This window comes from Podarcis pityusensis, assembly GCF_964106645.2.
Source record: "Podarcis pityusensis genome assembly, chromosome: 2".
Taxonomy (NCBI): Eukaryota; Metazoa; Chordata; class Lepidosauria; order Squamata; family Lacertidae; genus Podarcis; species Podarcis pityusensis.
Window position 1 is genome coordinate 52,849,553 of NC_138029.1, and position 15,734 is coordinate 52,865,286.

The window sequence follows — 15,734 nt, forward strand, 5'->3', positions numbered from 1 at the left end:
ATATTTCCAAAGTTTGCAGCCTCTTAAAATGTTTTTTAAAAACCCCACCCTTAAATAACATCTCTGTGCGTTCACTTGCTTCCTTACAGAGCAATTCTAAACCCTGAGACCTGGGCTGCTGGAAGCATCCCTCCACTGGGCTCTGCCAGCAGGCCTCCCCATCCCCCACTGCAGAGGCCACTGCTCTGCCCCCTGAAAAATGCAGGCAGCTGAGGTAGCAAGTGTAGGTCCTTGACTTAATCATTATAAGGGCAGGGGTGGAACAGTCAGCCAAGGAGCCAAAGCTGCTCCATCTCCCTTGAGAGGGGGCCCAAATGGGGTCTCTCATTTCAACCTTGGAGCTGGTGCAGCAAAAATCACTAACAAAATTGCCCACTTTGGCTGGTACAAGTGGAAGAGCTTCAGATGTGGTTGCTGATCCACTGCTCAGCTCTGCCTAACTGCTCCCCAGATAGGGTTTGGATTGTTCTGAGAATATTAGAAATATTCATGTGCGGCTTTCTATAGAGAGCACTATGTTCTAGTCACAGTGAAGGGACTGCTATAAGGAAACACAATGTGATGATAATAGTAATTCAAATGTCAAGAAGTTGATTTTTTTTTAAAGCTTTGCAACCTGACAGACTCTGAAGAAATTCAAGGTGGACAATTATCTTTCAGTGGAGACCCCTGTGTTGGCACATCACCTCCTGGGTATGAGAAGAATTGTATCGAAAGAAAATCTCTCACACAACTAGGCTTTTCTAGTATTTTATTATAAAAAAAATTCTGGATATTTGCTAGTCAAATACTTGAGCACAAATGCCTACTTGAGAGCTTATGCAACCCTCTAAGCAGCTTCTAACAGGCACCTGAAGAATACCACAGGCAAGAGAACATTCCCTCGGTTGAAAGGCTCACAAAAGAAGTCTCTTGTCCACACTCACTTTGACACACTTTCTTGATCAGCCTGAGCCGAGCTGCAAGGCATGGTGCATACCACTTCCAGAAATTTGACAGAGGCTTGATTGCTTGCCCCTAGATATACCCAGAAAGCCAACAATGGACCATTTATACAGTTGTGTCAGAGGTAGGAGGGCACTGTGAGTTATTACTGAATTTAAGTAAGCATCTAGCACTCTGTGATCCTTTGCTGGTAAATGATCAGCTTTATGCTCGTACATTGAACGCTCCCTTGTCCAAACCCCTCTAGAAAGGTTTCCCACAGACTGCAGCTCTCAGGAAACCAAGCATACCCCAAACCCCCTTATTCCTATTGCTACATCCCAACCACCGTCAATTTCACTAATATCACACCAGAACCATTTTTCACCCTACTGCTTCCACAAAGGTGGCAACAATCCCCCAAATACAGAATTAGTGAAGACACATGCTACTTCTGCCCATAGCAATACATTTTCAACATTTAACCAATCCCTCTGCACTATGTAGAAACCACATGTGACTTTTGCCAAAAACCTCCCTTCAGCCACGGTTGATATTAGTTAACAAACTGTATTCCTGCAGATATGTATGTAGCCCACTGCCAGATTCAGTCTGGGTTCTGCAACTGCAGCTGCTTTAACGTCAGAAATGCACTGCAAAAGGAAGAGACAAAAATTAGTGCTTAATGTAAAGTTAAAAGACAGTTGCTGGTTAATTATAAAGTTACTTGCACCAATTTTGAGACTGTTACCTTTTTGGGATTTAAAGTTTTAGTTGGGAGTTTCATGTGAGCATACAAAAATTGAAGCCACCAAATACCACAAAGTTGCATGATTTAAGTTTAGTAGTGGAAAAACAAAAAGGGCCTTGAATCCACCTTAAACCTGGTTGCACAGTTTGTCTTCAGCTTGATCCTGTACACCAGCATGCAGTGGCAATAAGACATAATTTCAGCACTGGCACAAGGACAGAGAACTACAGATATAGTCTCTCCAAAGCTAGAAACTATGGTTATCAGTGAGGGGCAGGATCCCATCCCCAACACTGTGGCAAGTAATGAGAGGCTTGAAAACAGCAAAGATGGCAGCTTCAGAGTGCCTCCAATGCACAGTGCGATGTCAGGGAGAATCTCTACCCTTCTTTTGAGCCCAGAAGAGGGTCAGACCTTGCACTGGACTTTGGAGGCACATAAAGCATGATGTCAGAGACCAACCCTTTCCCTTCTCTCTCCACTTCTGGGCCTCTGCACACCAGACCATCTCCTCTGCATTGAAGAGTGCCAGGCCCTGTGCCTGTCCACCTTTCTACTCACAGTCAACCCATCTACAGAAGGGCAAGTCAGATCTGATGAAGAGAGGACATCTGCTAGTAGCCTTCTATTAACAGGAGATGGCAAACTGCCCGATCCATTTCTTCCATGGCCATTTGGCTTCTGCTGAGGGCATGCACGCTATAATAGCCTTCTGCAACCTGGTGCCCTCCAGAAGTTGATCTACAGCAACTCCAGTCATCCCTGATCACTGGCTAGGGCTGATGGGAATTATAGCCCAAAACATCTGGACAGCACCAGGCTGTGGGAGGCAGACCTAGAGGATAAGATGGCACAACCTCAGAACGCCTATGTGACCAGGAGAGGATACAAAGCAATAAAAATTATGATCCCCAGCAGAATCCATCACTTCTTATTTTATTTTATAAAATTTATGTACTGCTTGACCCTCAAAGCTGTTTACTTTTTGATGCAGAATGTTGAGTTTTGTAGTGCCAAGTATGGCATCTTGGGATAGAAGAACGCCACTAGCAATTTTTATTATTCAGACAGCTTGCCTGGCCTGTAGCTTTACATCCATAAGATTGCACTTTAAATCAACCAAAGCAGGATGCCTCTGCAAATAAACTGAAGTAGCTCTCCCCATTTTCCAAGAACTGCTTGGTCCACAGAATTAATGGACTCTCATTAGAGCCAGCCTCTGCTCCCAGATCTTCCAGATAGCATATTCCTTATGCATATCTTTTACTCTTTTGTGCCCAAGCAGTTCCTCAGTAATCCAAGTAGGTCCATAGCCTATTTGAAGGTGCATTGCTGCTAAAAAGAAAAGAAGCCAAGAAGAATAAAGTGAAGTTTCTAATCATATTCCGTTAAGGAGGCTTGTGATCTTGAAAGATCACAGCTTGTTCTTTCCTCTCGCAGCAATTCTGGCACTAGCCCAGCATGTTCTGGCCTTTTAGCTAGTGCCATTGACATTCTTCACATGAGTGATGACACAAAAGGGCTGCAAGTGCATGCAAAGGGGGAAGGGAGAGAAGCGGCAATACCAGACCTTACGAGGCATCTTGAGATGGAGGGGAAGGATCCTGACTCTCCGGCTCCGGGGGAGGAGCTGGCACCGAGTCCTCTTTCTTCTGCGCAGCCAGGAAATCATGAATTGCCTTCTCTATCTGCGGCCTGAAGATGTGGTTTAGTTTTGGATCCACCACCTGAGAAATAATTCTGTCCACTCCAGCTTCCAGCATCCCCGACCTGGGGCAGAGACAAAGGAGTCATTCAGCTCCTCCAGAAAGCTTCCCTTCTTCCCCCCACTGGAGCCCTCCACAGCCGTCATGTCAGCTGCAATTAGCATTAACATGGTGTGAACTATGGCTCTTTTGGTAGCTCCTGTATCACTAGACAGGCATTCTACCCGGTGAAAAGAAAACCAAGAGGTTTTGAACCAGCTGCCTTTGAGGGCCCCAGCAGAACCTGCAGCAGACATCTGCTCACCCAACTGCTTTAAAAAAATGTATGCTGGGTGGGAGCCACTGCAGGGTGTCCATGGCACACAAAGCAGCAAATAAAACCTGACTTGGCATCAACAAGAGGAAAAAACATCACACTGGAGGAGATAGGCGGGATATGAGGGGAGGTGATCTTTTTGGCTAGTGCACTTATGACGAAAAAGCAGAAAGGCGGCCTTCACCCCAGGACCTGCCACGATCAGCTGCTCCCCACATCTGCCCGTCTAGACACACCGGCACTTTTTACAAGACAAACAAAAATAAACACAAGCAACACAAGACAAAGAGCTTTTCTGGGAACAGTGTCAGAAACCAAAAAGCGACTTATTACTTCAAGGCTGTGCTGGATAAAAAGAGCAGGGCATGGGCTGTCTGGTGGGGTTAAGTCATGTCTGCAACAGGCCAGGGGAGGCAAACACAGAGACACTGCACAGCCGTTGGGAAGCAGCTGCCTAGGTAGAAAAAACACACCCAAACAGCCAATATTGTTTTGAGTCTACGTGGGCACTTAAGAAGATCTGAAGTCTCTGACACTTGGTCTCCATGAAGGGCATGCCTGGCCTGGCACAAATTCCGGGGTCAGATTGTTCCAATGCTCTTCCAGCTCCTGCAGCTTGTGCACTGTGCCACGTACTAAAAATGGCAGCTATGTGTAATGCAGGTTGGTGCTGCTGTGCTGCCAGCCTGGTAGGCAGGCCCTCTACAGCTGCAGCAATACTCTCATTGCAGGGCCCCCTGGGTACTTAAGAAGAAGAAGAAGAAGAAGAGTTTGGATTTGATATCCCGCCTTTCACTCCCTTTAAGGAGTCTCAAAGCGGCTAACATTCTCCTTTCCCTTCCTCCCCCACAACAAACACTCTGTGAGGTGAGTGGGGCTGAGAGACTTCAAAGAAGTGTGACTGGCCCAAGGTCACCCAGCAGCTGCATGTGGAGGAGCGGAGACTCAAACCCGGTTCCCCAGATTACGAGACTACCGCTCTTAACCACTACACCACACTGGCTCTACTTAAGAGTAGCAGATGAAGACACAAGAAGCTTCCAGGCTGGCTGCTGGAAAAGCATTCATGCCAATATAGTCATGCAAAACTTGCAGAGGTTATACAACACCAGTTTATTGAACGTTCATGTTTGTGCGGAGATTATATGGCACTGCCAGCTAGGGGTTGTTGTCCCACAATTTCTAGCCTAATTTCCAATCACTTTTCTTACCGGACTTTTGCAGTGAGGAAAGTGATGTGCTAACTGCACTAGAAATGGGGTAACAACCAAATTTGTACATTTAAACAGGCTGTCTGGAAGTGTCTGCATTTGTGCATCCCCAGAATTAATGAAGGCAAACAAAAGAGAACTCAGTTGGTGGTGTACACAACATGTTTCGAAACCATACAAAAACTGAGCAAGGAAGTCAACCAGGACATGACAAGCTTAGCATGTCTCCCCGCCATTGACTGCTTGCAGCAAAACAATCTGTTACAGAATCGATGGAGCACAATGCATAAGCAACTTCTGCTCCATGGCTGAACCACTTCAGAGGCACATGAATTTGACTACAAGATGGCCTGGGGAAAGCTCTCATAGTAACCACTGTCTCAAGGCTCATCCACACCTGCTACCCTGCTGCTTTGCCCTGGGGAAATCCATTGTTTACTGCTGAACTGGAGCAAACGTCAACTGTGTTTTCTCCATAATGACATTTGCTCCAATTTAGTGATAAGAGAAGGTTTTCCGGGGGCGGGGGGGGGGGGGGGGAGAGCAAAAACACTTGGACCTGTGGATGAGTCCTCACTGTCTTACTTCACAATTGAAAATTATGGAACTAGAGGTTTTAACCTGAACATGCCTCCATCAAGGCAGATGGCTTATAAATGCAACTCAGGATGTTTCAACAATAACTTACCACGAGCTTATCATACAAGAGAAATACCTAGCATGTAAGCTGTGCTTTATGTTGATGGAGTCATACAGCCATTGAGACAGACTTATGTACGACCCTATAGGTTTACTGTCTGCAACTATGGACAACACTCACAGCTTAATGCCAACACTCAATGCCCAGATGTCAGGTATTTCAGCAATATTGTTTTGTGAATGGTCCCTGTCATTTTTGCATTTAAGCTTCATCATAATTATTACAGCCCATGTTCATTTACTTCTGACTGTACACCCCAATGAAGGCTTCTCCAGTATTCATGCCAAGACCACCTCTAGATTTCATGGTTTTCATGGCAGCCTTGGGGCTGCCTCAATTTAACATCAATCAATACATGTAGCAGGGCACACTCTCAACTTAAGTCTTTGGTGGTGATGATGAAATGGATGGTTTGAAAACACAGGAAGGGTTGTCCAAACGATCGCATTGTCATGGTCAAACCACTTCCTGGTGAAGTTTCGTATGATATTGCCAAATGTATATAACACCCAGCTTTCTCTTTTTCATCCAATGGAGGTAATGAACCATTGCTTGAACACTACCACAGATTGTATGTGGGCAAAAAACCCTGAAGTCTGTAGTCTAGGAGTGTGCTGGCTGCATACTTTTTGAAGAAGCAGCAGATGTGGCCACACGCAGGCTGGATTTTTGCAGCATATTTCATCTGAGGTGGTCCTTTAAAATTGTTTGGAAGCTTTAGCAAGTACAAAAGGTAGTAACCAGGTTACTGGAAGACACCGGCTTATGATCTCTTTCCAGGAACAATTTAAGGTGCTGGTGATTACCAATAAATTCCTAAATAATTTGAGGCGAGGCAATTCAAAGGACCATCTTCCACCAGAGTCTGTCTGCTGTTTTGACCCGGAAAGCTGTCTGTGTGCAAACGCCAACTCCCTTGGCCTGAAAAGCGAGATGAGCGCCACACCCCATAGTTGCCTTTGACTGGACCTTGACTGTCCAGGAGTTCTTTACCTTATTTCACCAGGCATTGGGGATCATTTTAACTTTGAATTCTGCTGATTTTCAGTACTGCTTTAGTTTTTAACTTAGTTCTTTTTAATTTTATTGTGCTATTACTGTGATTTATATCTGTATTAGTTTTTAACTTATTTTGTACGCCACCATGCAGCCTCTTGTAGCCAAAAGGCAAGCTACAAGTCTTCTAAATAACTAATCTGCCATAATACAGATTAACAAATTAAGGCACACATGCCCTATGCACACATATATGGAAAAAAGCATCTCTGCATACAATGGGACTGACTTCCAAGCAACTTCATGGAAGTACTCCGTAAAGCTTGCAAGTCACCTCCCGCTCTCATTCTAAGCACATTTTAAGAACCATGTCTTGAATCCTATCACTATCAGTCAGGAACACAGCAGCTTATTATATAAAATTAAAATTATGTACATTGAACATACAGATAACCCAGCCTGGCCTTCAATAAAATTAGGGAAGAATGTGTTTGCAAAGAACACGTTGTGTTTAGTGAACTGGATTAGTTACACTACAGCAATAGTTCAAGGAGCAAAACACTACTTCACTCTGTTGGACAGCACCCCAACCCCAGTGACATTAAGCTCATCATGCTACTGTATCTCATGCTGGAAGTTGGTAAAAGCAAACAGAACTAAGACTGCATGTTCATCAGATGCTCTTTCCCTCTTAAACCTGTGGATGCCTGCAGATCTCCATTAGACAGCCACAAGTGACACTCCTCTAGAAACATGGTGTTGATTAGCAATGAAATTTTAAGTAATTTCAACGGATGAAGAGCCACAATCTACCAGGAGTGTTTCTTAGACAATCCCATCAAAATTTAGGGGTCTTGTGCAAATGTAGGTTACCTTCATGAGTTAAAAAACAATTCATTATTGTCACTTATATTTTAGCAGCTTTTACTTACTGAATAACGCTCTGCCTCAAGCCATTCCGCAACTGGTTTTTGTTCATTGCTGGGTTCCATTCCTGCTTATCCAGGTGGGTAGACACAAAGTTGTCCACTTTCTGTCTCAAATTCTGGTAGGCTGGCTAAACAAAATAGCTCAATTAATATAATCCTGAAGTGTTTATTTCAAAATCCACACAGACCACTGACACCACACTGAAACACACTTGTTTACCCTACAATTAAATTTCAACAGGATTGGCATCATTTGCCTTTAGCAAGTTTGTTTTAACCTATGAAAAACCAAATTATGCATGTAGCCGTGAAAAATTACATGAGCACACATACCTTAGAATAAGTATACTACAGCTGGAGTTGAAGAAGATTCCAACACCTCCTGAGTTGGTTCCATTCAACTGTTAAACAGTTCTTACAGATAGAAAGTCCTTCCTAATGTTTAGTTGGAATATCCTAGACTGATTTTTCCATAATCAACTAGCTCTGTCATTCAAATCCTGGAATAAAACTCCAGCTAGACTCCAACCAGTGTCTGTGAGGCCATGGTAAAATTCAGTTGTTGCGGGTTACACACCTAAATACCCTGTTCAATGAGATTCAGCCAATATCTATGTACCTGCATCCCCCAGAAAATCTTGATGGATTACAGGACCAACATACCCTCCTCCTACTCCTTTATAAGGCTTAGACAGACTACCATTTATCCCTATTTACATGTAGGCCACTGAATGCAGTGGGGTTAACTTCCAAAACATGAAGGAATAAAACCATGTTGTTGATGTGGACACCACTATATGATGCTTGTCTGCTCAATGTTCAAAGATGGCTGCCTTATGCCGTGAGACTAGTGGTCTACCTAGCTCAGTATTGTCCACACTGATTGGCAATGGCTCTCCAGCGTTTCAGAGAGGAACCATCCCCAACCCTACCTGGAAATGCCAAGGATTAAACCTTCTACCTGCAAATCAGATGCTCTAGTTCTACCACTACGTTATAGTGCTTTCAGTGGTAACATGGGCTGGAATGTATTTATTTTGGTTTATTTTACTCTTTTTGAGAGTTGCCTAATAATAATAATAACAATAAAGCACCCCCCCCAGGAAACATATACAGGAAGTTATAAGCCAAGGACAAGCTACAAAGAAGCTCCAAAACCTCTGTGACCCCATAAGAATGTTAACATGGGTGTATCTTGGACTACGACTTGCACAAAACACAAAAACAAGAGTGCAAGCCATGTGACCACCAAAGGAAAATAAATGTTTTGCCTGGGGTTGTGTATACCTTTCCCATAATAGACCACACCACAAGAGCCAGCAAAGCTCCCCCACCTCCGGGAGTTTGGATTAGAGGGGATACAGTGCAGGCTATGAGATGGTTTTCCTGCGAACTCGTGTCGGCTCCTACACACAACCCCAGCCGAAGAGGCAGGGAAGCCGGGCGACTGCAACTCTCGCCACCCCTGACAGCTGACCCCGTTGGCTGGGGCGAGTTCCTCCATAACGGGGCTGGGTGGGGACTAGGGAGAAGAGAGGACAAGGGAATAAAAAAAAAAGTCCCTGTAATCCTGGCAACTCCTTAGCCGAGGCCTCCCCTTACGATCCTGCAGAGACACCCTCCGCGGGGCTGCTACGGGGAGGGGCGCTTACCTTGGTGTCGACGTCGGCCAGGCAGTCCCTGCGGAAGGCGTCGAAGAGGCCGCGGCTCTTGAGCTGCCCCACGATGAGGGCGATGAGCTGCGCGTCGCCAGGGGGCAGCGAGGCCGGGTCCGTCGCTCCAGGCCCCGACGAGCTCCCGCCGCCTCCGCCCGTGCCGGACGACGCCCCGCCCGGCTCCGCCATCCCCCCGCCCGGCCCTCCCTGCACCGCCCGACGGGCCGCCGGAACAGCAGCGCCGCCGCCGCCCTCGCTCCCGCCAGGTGCTGCTGCTGCTGCAGGGGCGATGGTGGCGCCGCCGCCGCCGCCGCCGCGGCACCCTCTGCTGATCGCGCCGCGACAGCTGTTGGTGACGTTGCCGTCGCGGAGCATTTGCGTCATGCCTTCCCGCTGCATGCTGGGAATCAGAGGCCTCCTCTCTCTGGACTGGGAGGGCGCAAACTCCCAGGAGGCTTTTATCGCGATAGCCATCTGGCAGGCTCCGTTGGGACGCGCTGACAGCTGCCCCAGCTGCAAAAGCCTGCAAAATTTGTGGATTGGTTGGCGCGGAGTCATCGCGCTCCGCCAATATTCAAGTGCGGGTGGGGTTCTAGATGAGCTATGGGGAGGGCAACGGGGATAAGGAAAGCAGCCCTGAATGCTGCAGCCCTGAATTCTGCAAGTCCTGGGGCCGCCAGAAAAGACGGGGCTGTGCACTCCCTCCTCTACCCCCGGCCTCATGTGCCCGCACTGCTCGTTTAGCAGGAGGATTTTCTGGTTGTCAGTCCCTTGCACATAGGGTTGCCGTATGTTCTCTTTTTTTTCCAGGACACGTCCTCTTTTTCATGGGGATGTAAAATGAGAGTCGTCATAGCGATCCATAGTTAAAAGTAAGGTAAAGGGACCCCTGACCATTAGGTCCAGTCATGGCCGACTCTGGGGTTGCGGCACTCATCTTGCTTTATTGGCTGAGGGAGCCGGCGTACAGCTTCCAGGTCATGTGGCCAGCATGACTAAGCCGCTTCTGGCGAACCAGAGCAGCGCACGGAAACGCCGTTCACCTTCCCGCCGGAGCGGTGCCTATTTATCTACTTGCACTTTGACGTGCTATTGAACTGCTAGGTTGGCAGGAGCAGGGACTAAGCAACGGAAGCTCACCCCGTCGCGGGGATTCGAACCACCGACCTTGTGATCGGCAAGTCCTAGGCTCTGTGGTTTAACCCACAGTGCCACCCGACAGTTAAAAGTAGAAGTCGGCAAATGTGTCCTCTTTTTTGCTCTTCAGAATAATGGCAACCCAACATCACAGTACCCATTTTATCCCCTCTTTTTTTGCCTTTGGGGATGCCATGTTACACTTCCGTTCATGTGGGTTACTTAGAGTAGTTATCCTTCAGGTTCTTCCCTAAAGAGGACAGGGCTACTTGTAGGACAGACTGAAATGCTCCATTCTGCACAACTGTTCAAGGTGCAGTAACCTCTTTTTCACCTGACATCCCTCTGAAAGACAAATCCCTTGAGTTGGGGGTATTTGTGTGTGTGCATCTTTGTCCCTAGCACTCTCATCCACAGACGTTACATATGCGCTGTTAGGGTGTGCAACCCTACAATCATAAACATGCCTGCTCAGAAGTAAGCCCTGTGGAACTTCCTGTTGCACCAGGGGCCCTGTCTCTAGTCTAGACACCTGGTGGAGAGTTCAGATGTTTGGTGGAGGATTGTGGATGGTCAGTGGTGAGGCAAATGCGCTCCATATACATTTAGAGGCAGTATCTTGTTACTGGCATGCACGTACCAAAGCTGAGCTCTGCAATTCAAAACATTTCCAGTTCTGAGGCTTGGTGAGTCATAATGAAACTTAGCCCAACATCAAGTGTCCTTAGGCAGCAGGACTGTCCAGCGTTGACATCAGCTTTGGGCCCTCCATGCTGTGTGCCTCCATTTTAATTTCCGATGATGCCCCAGAATGACACCATGTCAGGTGCTCTGGGGCATTGTGGGGAACTGAAATGGGAGCTGCTAGCTACCCTTGGACTGCCAGCTAAGGCCATCAATATAAGGGGGGCCCCGCCAGGACTTGGAGCTGACTTAACGTGTTCTCCAACATTTCAGATGAAAACAGGGACACATGTAACCCCCATTTTTTGTAGGAAAGTAAGACTACCTGAGCCCCTCATTTAACACTCGTTGAAGGCTCTCCTCTATCTGCTATATTCATTTACTCTGCAATAGCTTGTCTCAGCAATTGTAGCGTGTGTGAACCAGCAGGCTGGGTCAGAGTGGTGTAGTGGTTGGAGTGTTGGACTAAGACCTGAGAAATAGGGGTCCAAAGTTTTAGTCTGCTATTATGCTCAGTGACCGATTATGGGCCAGTAACTATCTATCAGTTTAACCTACTTCACAGGGTGTTTTTTTTTTTGCAGGGATAAAAGTGTGGGAGAGGGCACCATGTACACCAAGCTAAGTTATTTCACAGAAAGGTGGGGTATAAATCATAAATGTTCCTAACTCCCCTCTCCCAATTAAAAGCCATTTTCTTAATGCCTAAACTCAACCTAAAACATTTAGAGTCACTTAATCTACATCCAAATAATTTCCTAATGTACCCACAGCAAAGCCTAAATGCTTCTGTGTGATGACATTGCTCACTACATTATGCTGCCTGAAACTCAGCCCCAATTCCACTCCACTAGAACCAACTCTTTAAAAGTCTTGCCAGGCCATTCAGACATGAGTTACTGCCTGCATCTTTCCACCCCTGACCACCGTGCTACCTGAATCAGGCTGCTTCACTTTAAAATGCAGACTAACTGGGAGTTGCAGCCACGGATGCCATTGGGTCACCCTCCTTCTCTCAGCCTGAATCATCTCACAGGGTTAAGGTGAGGTTAAAATGGGCTAACCCTCTGATCTCCTTGGAGGAGAACTAAATTAACATGTCTGCCATGTCTGCGGTTGTCACTTAGGGATCATCCAGACTTATGCCATGTTTCTAGGTAGAGGTCTGCACTTTAAAACTCCTTGTCTGAGTATTTTTTTCCCCTTCCAGCGGTTCCCTGCATAAACCCAATCAGAGCAAGTGGCAATCCATGAAAAACCTGGATTTCTGTTTGTTCTCATTCAGCATTAAAGAGCAGGTTTTTCCATGGAAAGCTGGGCAAAAAGAAGAAGAAGAAGAGGCACTCAGACACATAAGCTGTGCCTAAAAAGCTGTGCTGCTGAGCCCTAAGTGTGATATGTAAACTGGCCACGAGAGGGTACTGCAGCTTCACAGTTGTTAAATAAGGTGGCGGTGTGGAGAGCAGGCTTGCTCTGAATTAGCTTTGAGAACAGGTTGAAAAATACTGTAGTAAAATTCACCTGCTTTCGCTGACTTGTGCCCTTGATCTCATGTAAGCAGTAAATAGGGCTGTTTTACAATTTGGGGAGATGTACTCTTGTGAACCTCCACATTTCAATCCCAGCAACACAAAAGCCAGCTTGCTTTTAACTGCCTTTTGGGGTAATTTGCATGTATAATAATGCACAAATTATCACAGGGGATACCCAGATGATTATGAGTCACGTGAATGTGCACTTGTTGCATGGCAACTAATCTATGAGAATAAATTCTTGCAAGAACAAGATGAGTGAAATGCAAACACTCCGCCAGCAGCAGTAGCACAGCTCAGCAACCATGGCTCTCCAACTCCCTTGACACACAGGAACACTTCCAACATGGATCTTACATGGTTGATGGAGGGGGAAAAGTCCTGCAGGGAAGGATGGGTGTGCCTCAGACAGAAGGGTATACCTCCCCCACTATTCAGATGTCTGGATTCCAATGTTAGCACTGAAGCACACAGTGCTACCTGGCAGCCCACTGAAATGATTGGAAAAATCAGTGGTAGCTGGTGCTCCTTGGGACTGATTGGCTGGAAGGCAGAGGTGCCAACAATAGAAGGAGCCAGAGCCAATTACATTCTAGTTTTGCTCCCACCTTCCTCCCTTCTCAGTTCCACAAAGGGCAACACTGAGACTAAGGAGTAGTAAAATGACAGGTAGTGCCATTCCCTGGACTCATTGAAAATAAGAAGGTAGGAATATGAAGGTGGGCTGAGATTTGTGGAAGAGTGCCTCACCCATTTGCCCAATGGGCCAGTCTCAACTGGAAAAGTGAGTTGGTTTCTTCTGAGCCAAAGAAGTCCTTGAAAATTTTGGGCCTCAGTTATTGGTTGTAATGCGCAAGATCAACAGGTCCTCCAGATACTGTGAGATCTACTGGAGTTTTGTTCGAAGGAAAAGAGCAAGCTTGACACCTCAGTCCCATGAGCACTGATCCATCATTCCTGCTGGACTGAGTCAAGACTCTAGGTAGTAGAAGAAAGGGGGAAGGGATTTATGTGAACTAAACTCTTGTGCCATAGGAATGGATGTTTTCCTAACCAATATTACCACAGACACCATCGCTCGCAACATCCGCCCGCACAAGGTTTTCCTGAGTTGTTGTTTCTTAATTGCAGGTGTTTCGCAGCATTTTGTAAGCAGCAAGCAGTCAAGACTGTTGCCTGCTCTCCCTGAAGTTCACAAAACATTCTGGTTCTCCTCTGTCACAGAGGATAAAGCTAGAAGGGTGATTGGTTTCTTGGACTTGTCACCGATATTTACTATAGGCCAGCTCAAACATACAAAATAAACCTCCCACATGAGAGCTTACTCATGTGGATAATTTAGTGCATGAGTTCACAGCTTCCTGGTGGCAATTTCTACTGCCATGCCAGCACATTTTCCTGCTGTGGGAGTCACTTTTAGGTATATCTATCCCCATGACTAGATGTCATTGTAGCTGATAGACCATTAGCCCAAATGTGTACATTAAGTACAGGAGTAGCATCTCTTCTGACTACTGAAGCAGGTGGCAGGAGGCAGAATTTTGCATGCAAACACAGTCCTTGGTGCCTGATTAAAATTCAGCTGCCCTGAGAAGCAGTGCAAGCTACCCAGTACCATCTGTCAGCGAGTGGGGGGGAGAGATAGATATATACTCACATTCAAAGGCATAAAACCTATGCACTGAAAAAGACTGATCTGAATGCAGATGTTGGCCTAGGTGGCAAGGGATCTGAACACTAAACTCCAATTTTCACTTGGCATTTCAAAGGGTCCCACACTAGGCCTTCTAATGTGATATTTGCACAAGGGTTTGCGTTGGCATTCATGTGGGGGGGGGGCAGTCCTGCAGACTGATTCTGTGCATTTGACCTCCCCAGGTTGTACCACATCTGTGCCAAATCAGTGCCAATCCTTTAGAAGTCCAAACAGAAGAATCCATGGCTTCAACTGAGACTTGAGGGCACAGTCCACACAACAGAATGATAAACAAATCCCTGAAATTGGCAAGTAGCACTTCTTTCCCCACAATAATCCTTCCTGAACTTCCAGCCGTGCACTAGGGGACTAAATTGGGAGTGGGATATATGTCAGCCACTGGTGATTTTTCAAAAAAATTAACGCAGAAATGTGGAGAAATGAATTTAAGTTTGGAAAAATGAGAAATGGAGAGAACCAAAATTTACAGATCCTAACATCCCTAGATGGGCTCAGCTAGAATTGGCTGCAGAAGTTTCCCAGCCATGAAAAGGAGAAGTGTTGGTGGCAGTGGTGAGCGAGCATGCCATGTAACTTCTAGAAATGAGAGTTGCATCATTCCTCTCAGCCCTGAGCCCACTGCTAACCACGGTTCTTTGAAAGCCTGAAGGTCTTTTTTATCAATGATTTCCTGAACAAGAAGGAGAAGGAGACTTGCTTGCTTGTGCAAGGCATTTGTGGCTGAGGCAAAATGCTCCTTTGGGGACTTTCCTTCTGTAATCATTTCCCATGGACAGGACTGGTGTCTGGCTCAACAACAAAGCCATTTCTCCAGAGTATGGTGTTGGGTTTGTTCGTTTTACTGGGAATCTGGGAAATAAAAAGGGCTCAGTCACAGAAACTGCATGGAGGAAACTTTCGTGTTAAAAGATGTGCTTTATTTTATTTTATTTTTAAGAAGGAAGGAGACCTTTTTGAACTGCTGCGCCTCACATCGGCAGTAAAACTGTGTGCCCAGGAGAAATAATTGGCAGGTTTTCCTAAACTGTCTTGACAACCTCTGGCCATGAAATTGAAAAGTCAGTTGCTGACTTTCAAAAGGCTTTGTCCTTGCCAATGATTAGACAGAGAAATCTGGAATAGGTGGCTTTAGCCAGGCATAGTATCTGCTGAAATGCAGACTGAATGTCAATAGGAAATCATTGCAGAAGAGGGAAGGTTGTGTCTGCAACTCTGCCCGTAATGCACCCACACAAACACACTCAGTCACACACAATTATCGAACTCTGGCAATTTCAATCGACACATTCCTCTGGCGCCGTAGCTGGGAGGAGGAGGAGGATTGTGCTGACAGGTGGGGCTGTGAAGCTGCAATCTTAACATTTCCTCTTTTGTGCTGCAGGCATTATTTACTTATTTTGTGAAGGTATCAGTCACCTTCTGTACTGCAAAGGTACTAGCAAGAGCTGCACAGCAATAAAAAGCTGAACAACAACA

General features: G+C 46.2%; 1 protein-coding gene across 2 annotated transcripts; it reads right to left on the bottom strand.

Moving 5' to 3' along the window:
* Positions 1-734: 734 nt before the first annotated feature.
* BOD1 (biorientation of chromosomes in cell division 1) lies at positions 735-12,577 on the bottom strand. 2 transcript variants are annotated; one of them, XM_080997271.1, is made up of 5 exons: positions 12,531-12,577; positions 9,186-9,711; positions 7,537-7,661; positions 3,251-3,445; positions 735-1,577 (listed from the first exon to the last, which is right to left on the bottom strand). In XM_080997271.1, the coding sequence occupies exons 1-5, from the start codon at positions 12,560-12,562 to the stop codon at positions 1,532-1,534; spliced, it is 924 nt and encodes a 307-aa protein (XP_080853397.1). In that variant the 5' UTR covers positions 12,563-12,577; the 3' UTR covers positions 735-1,531. The 2 variants fall into 2 exon arrangements, with proteins under 2 accessions (XP_080853397.1, XP_080853398.1); XM_080997272.1 differs by having other exon boundaries at positions 3,246-3,445.
* Between the last annotated feature and the right edge of the window lie 3,157 nt (positions 12,578-15,734).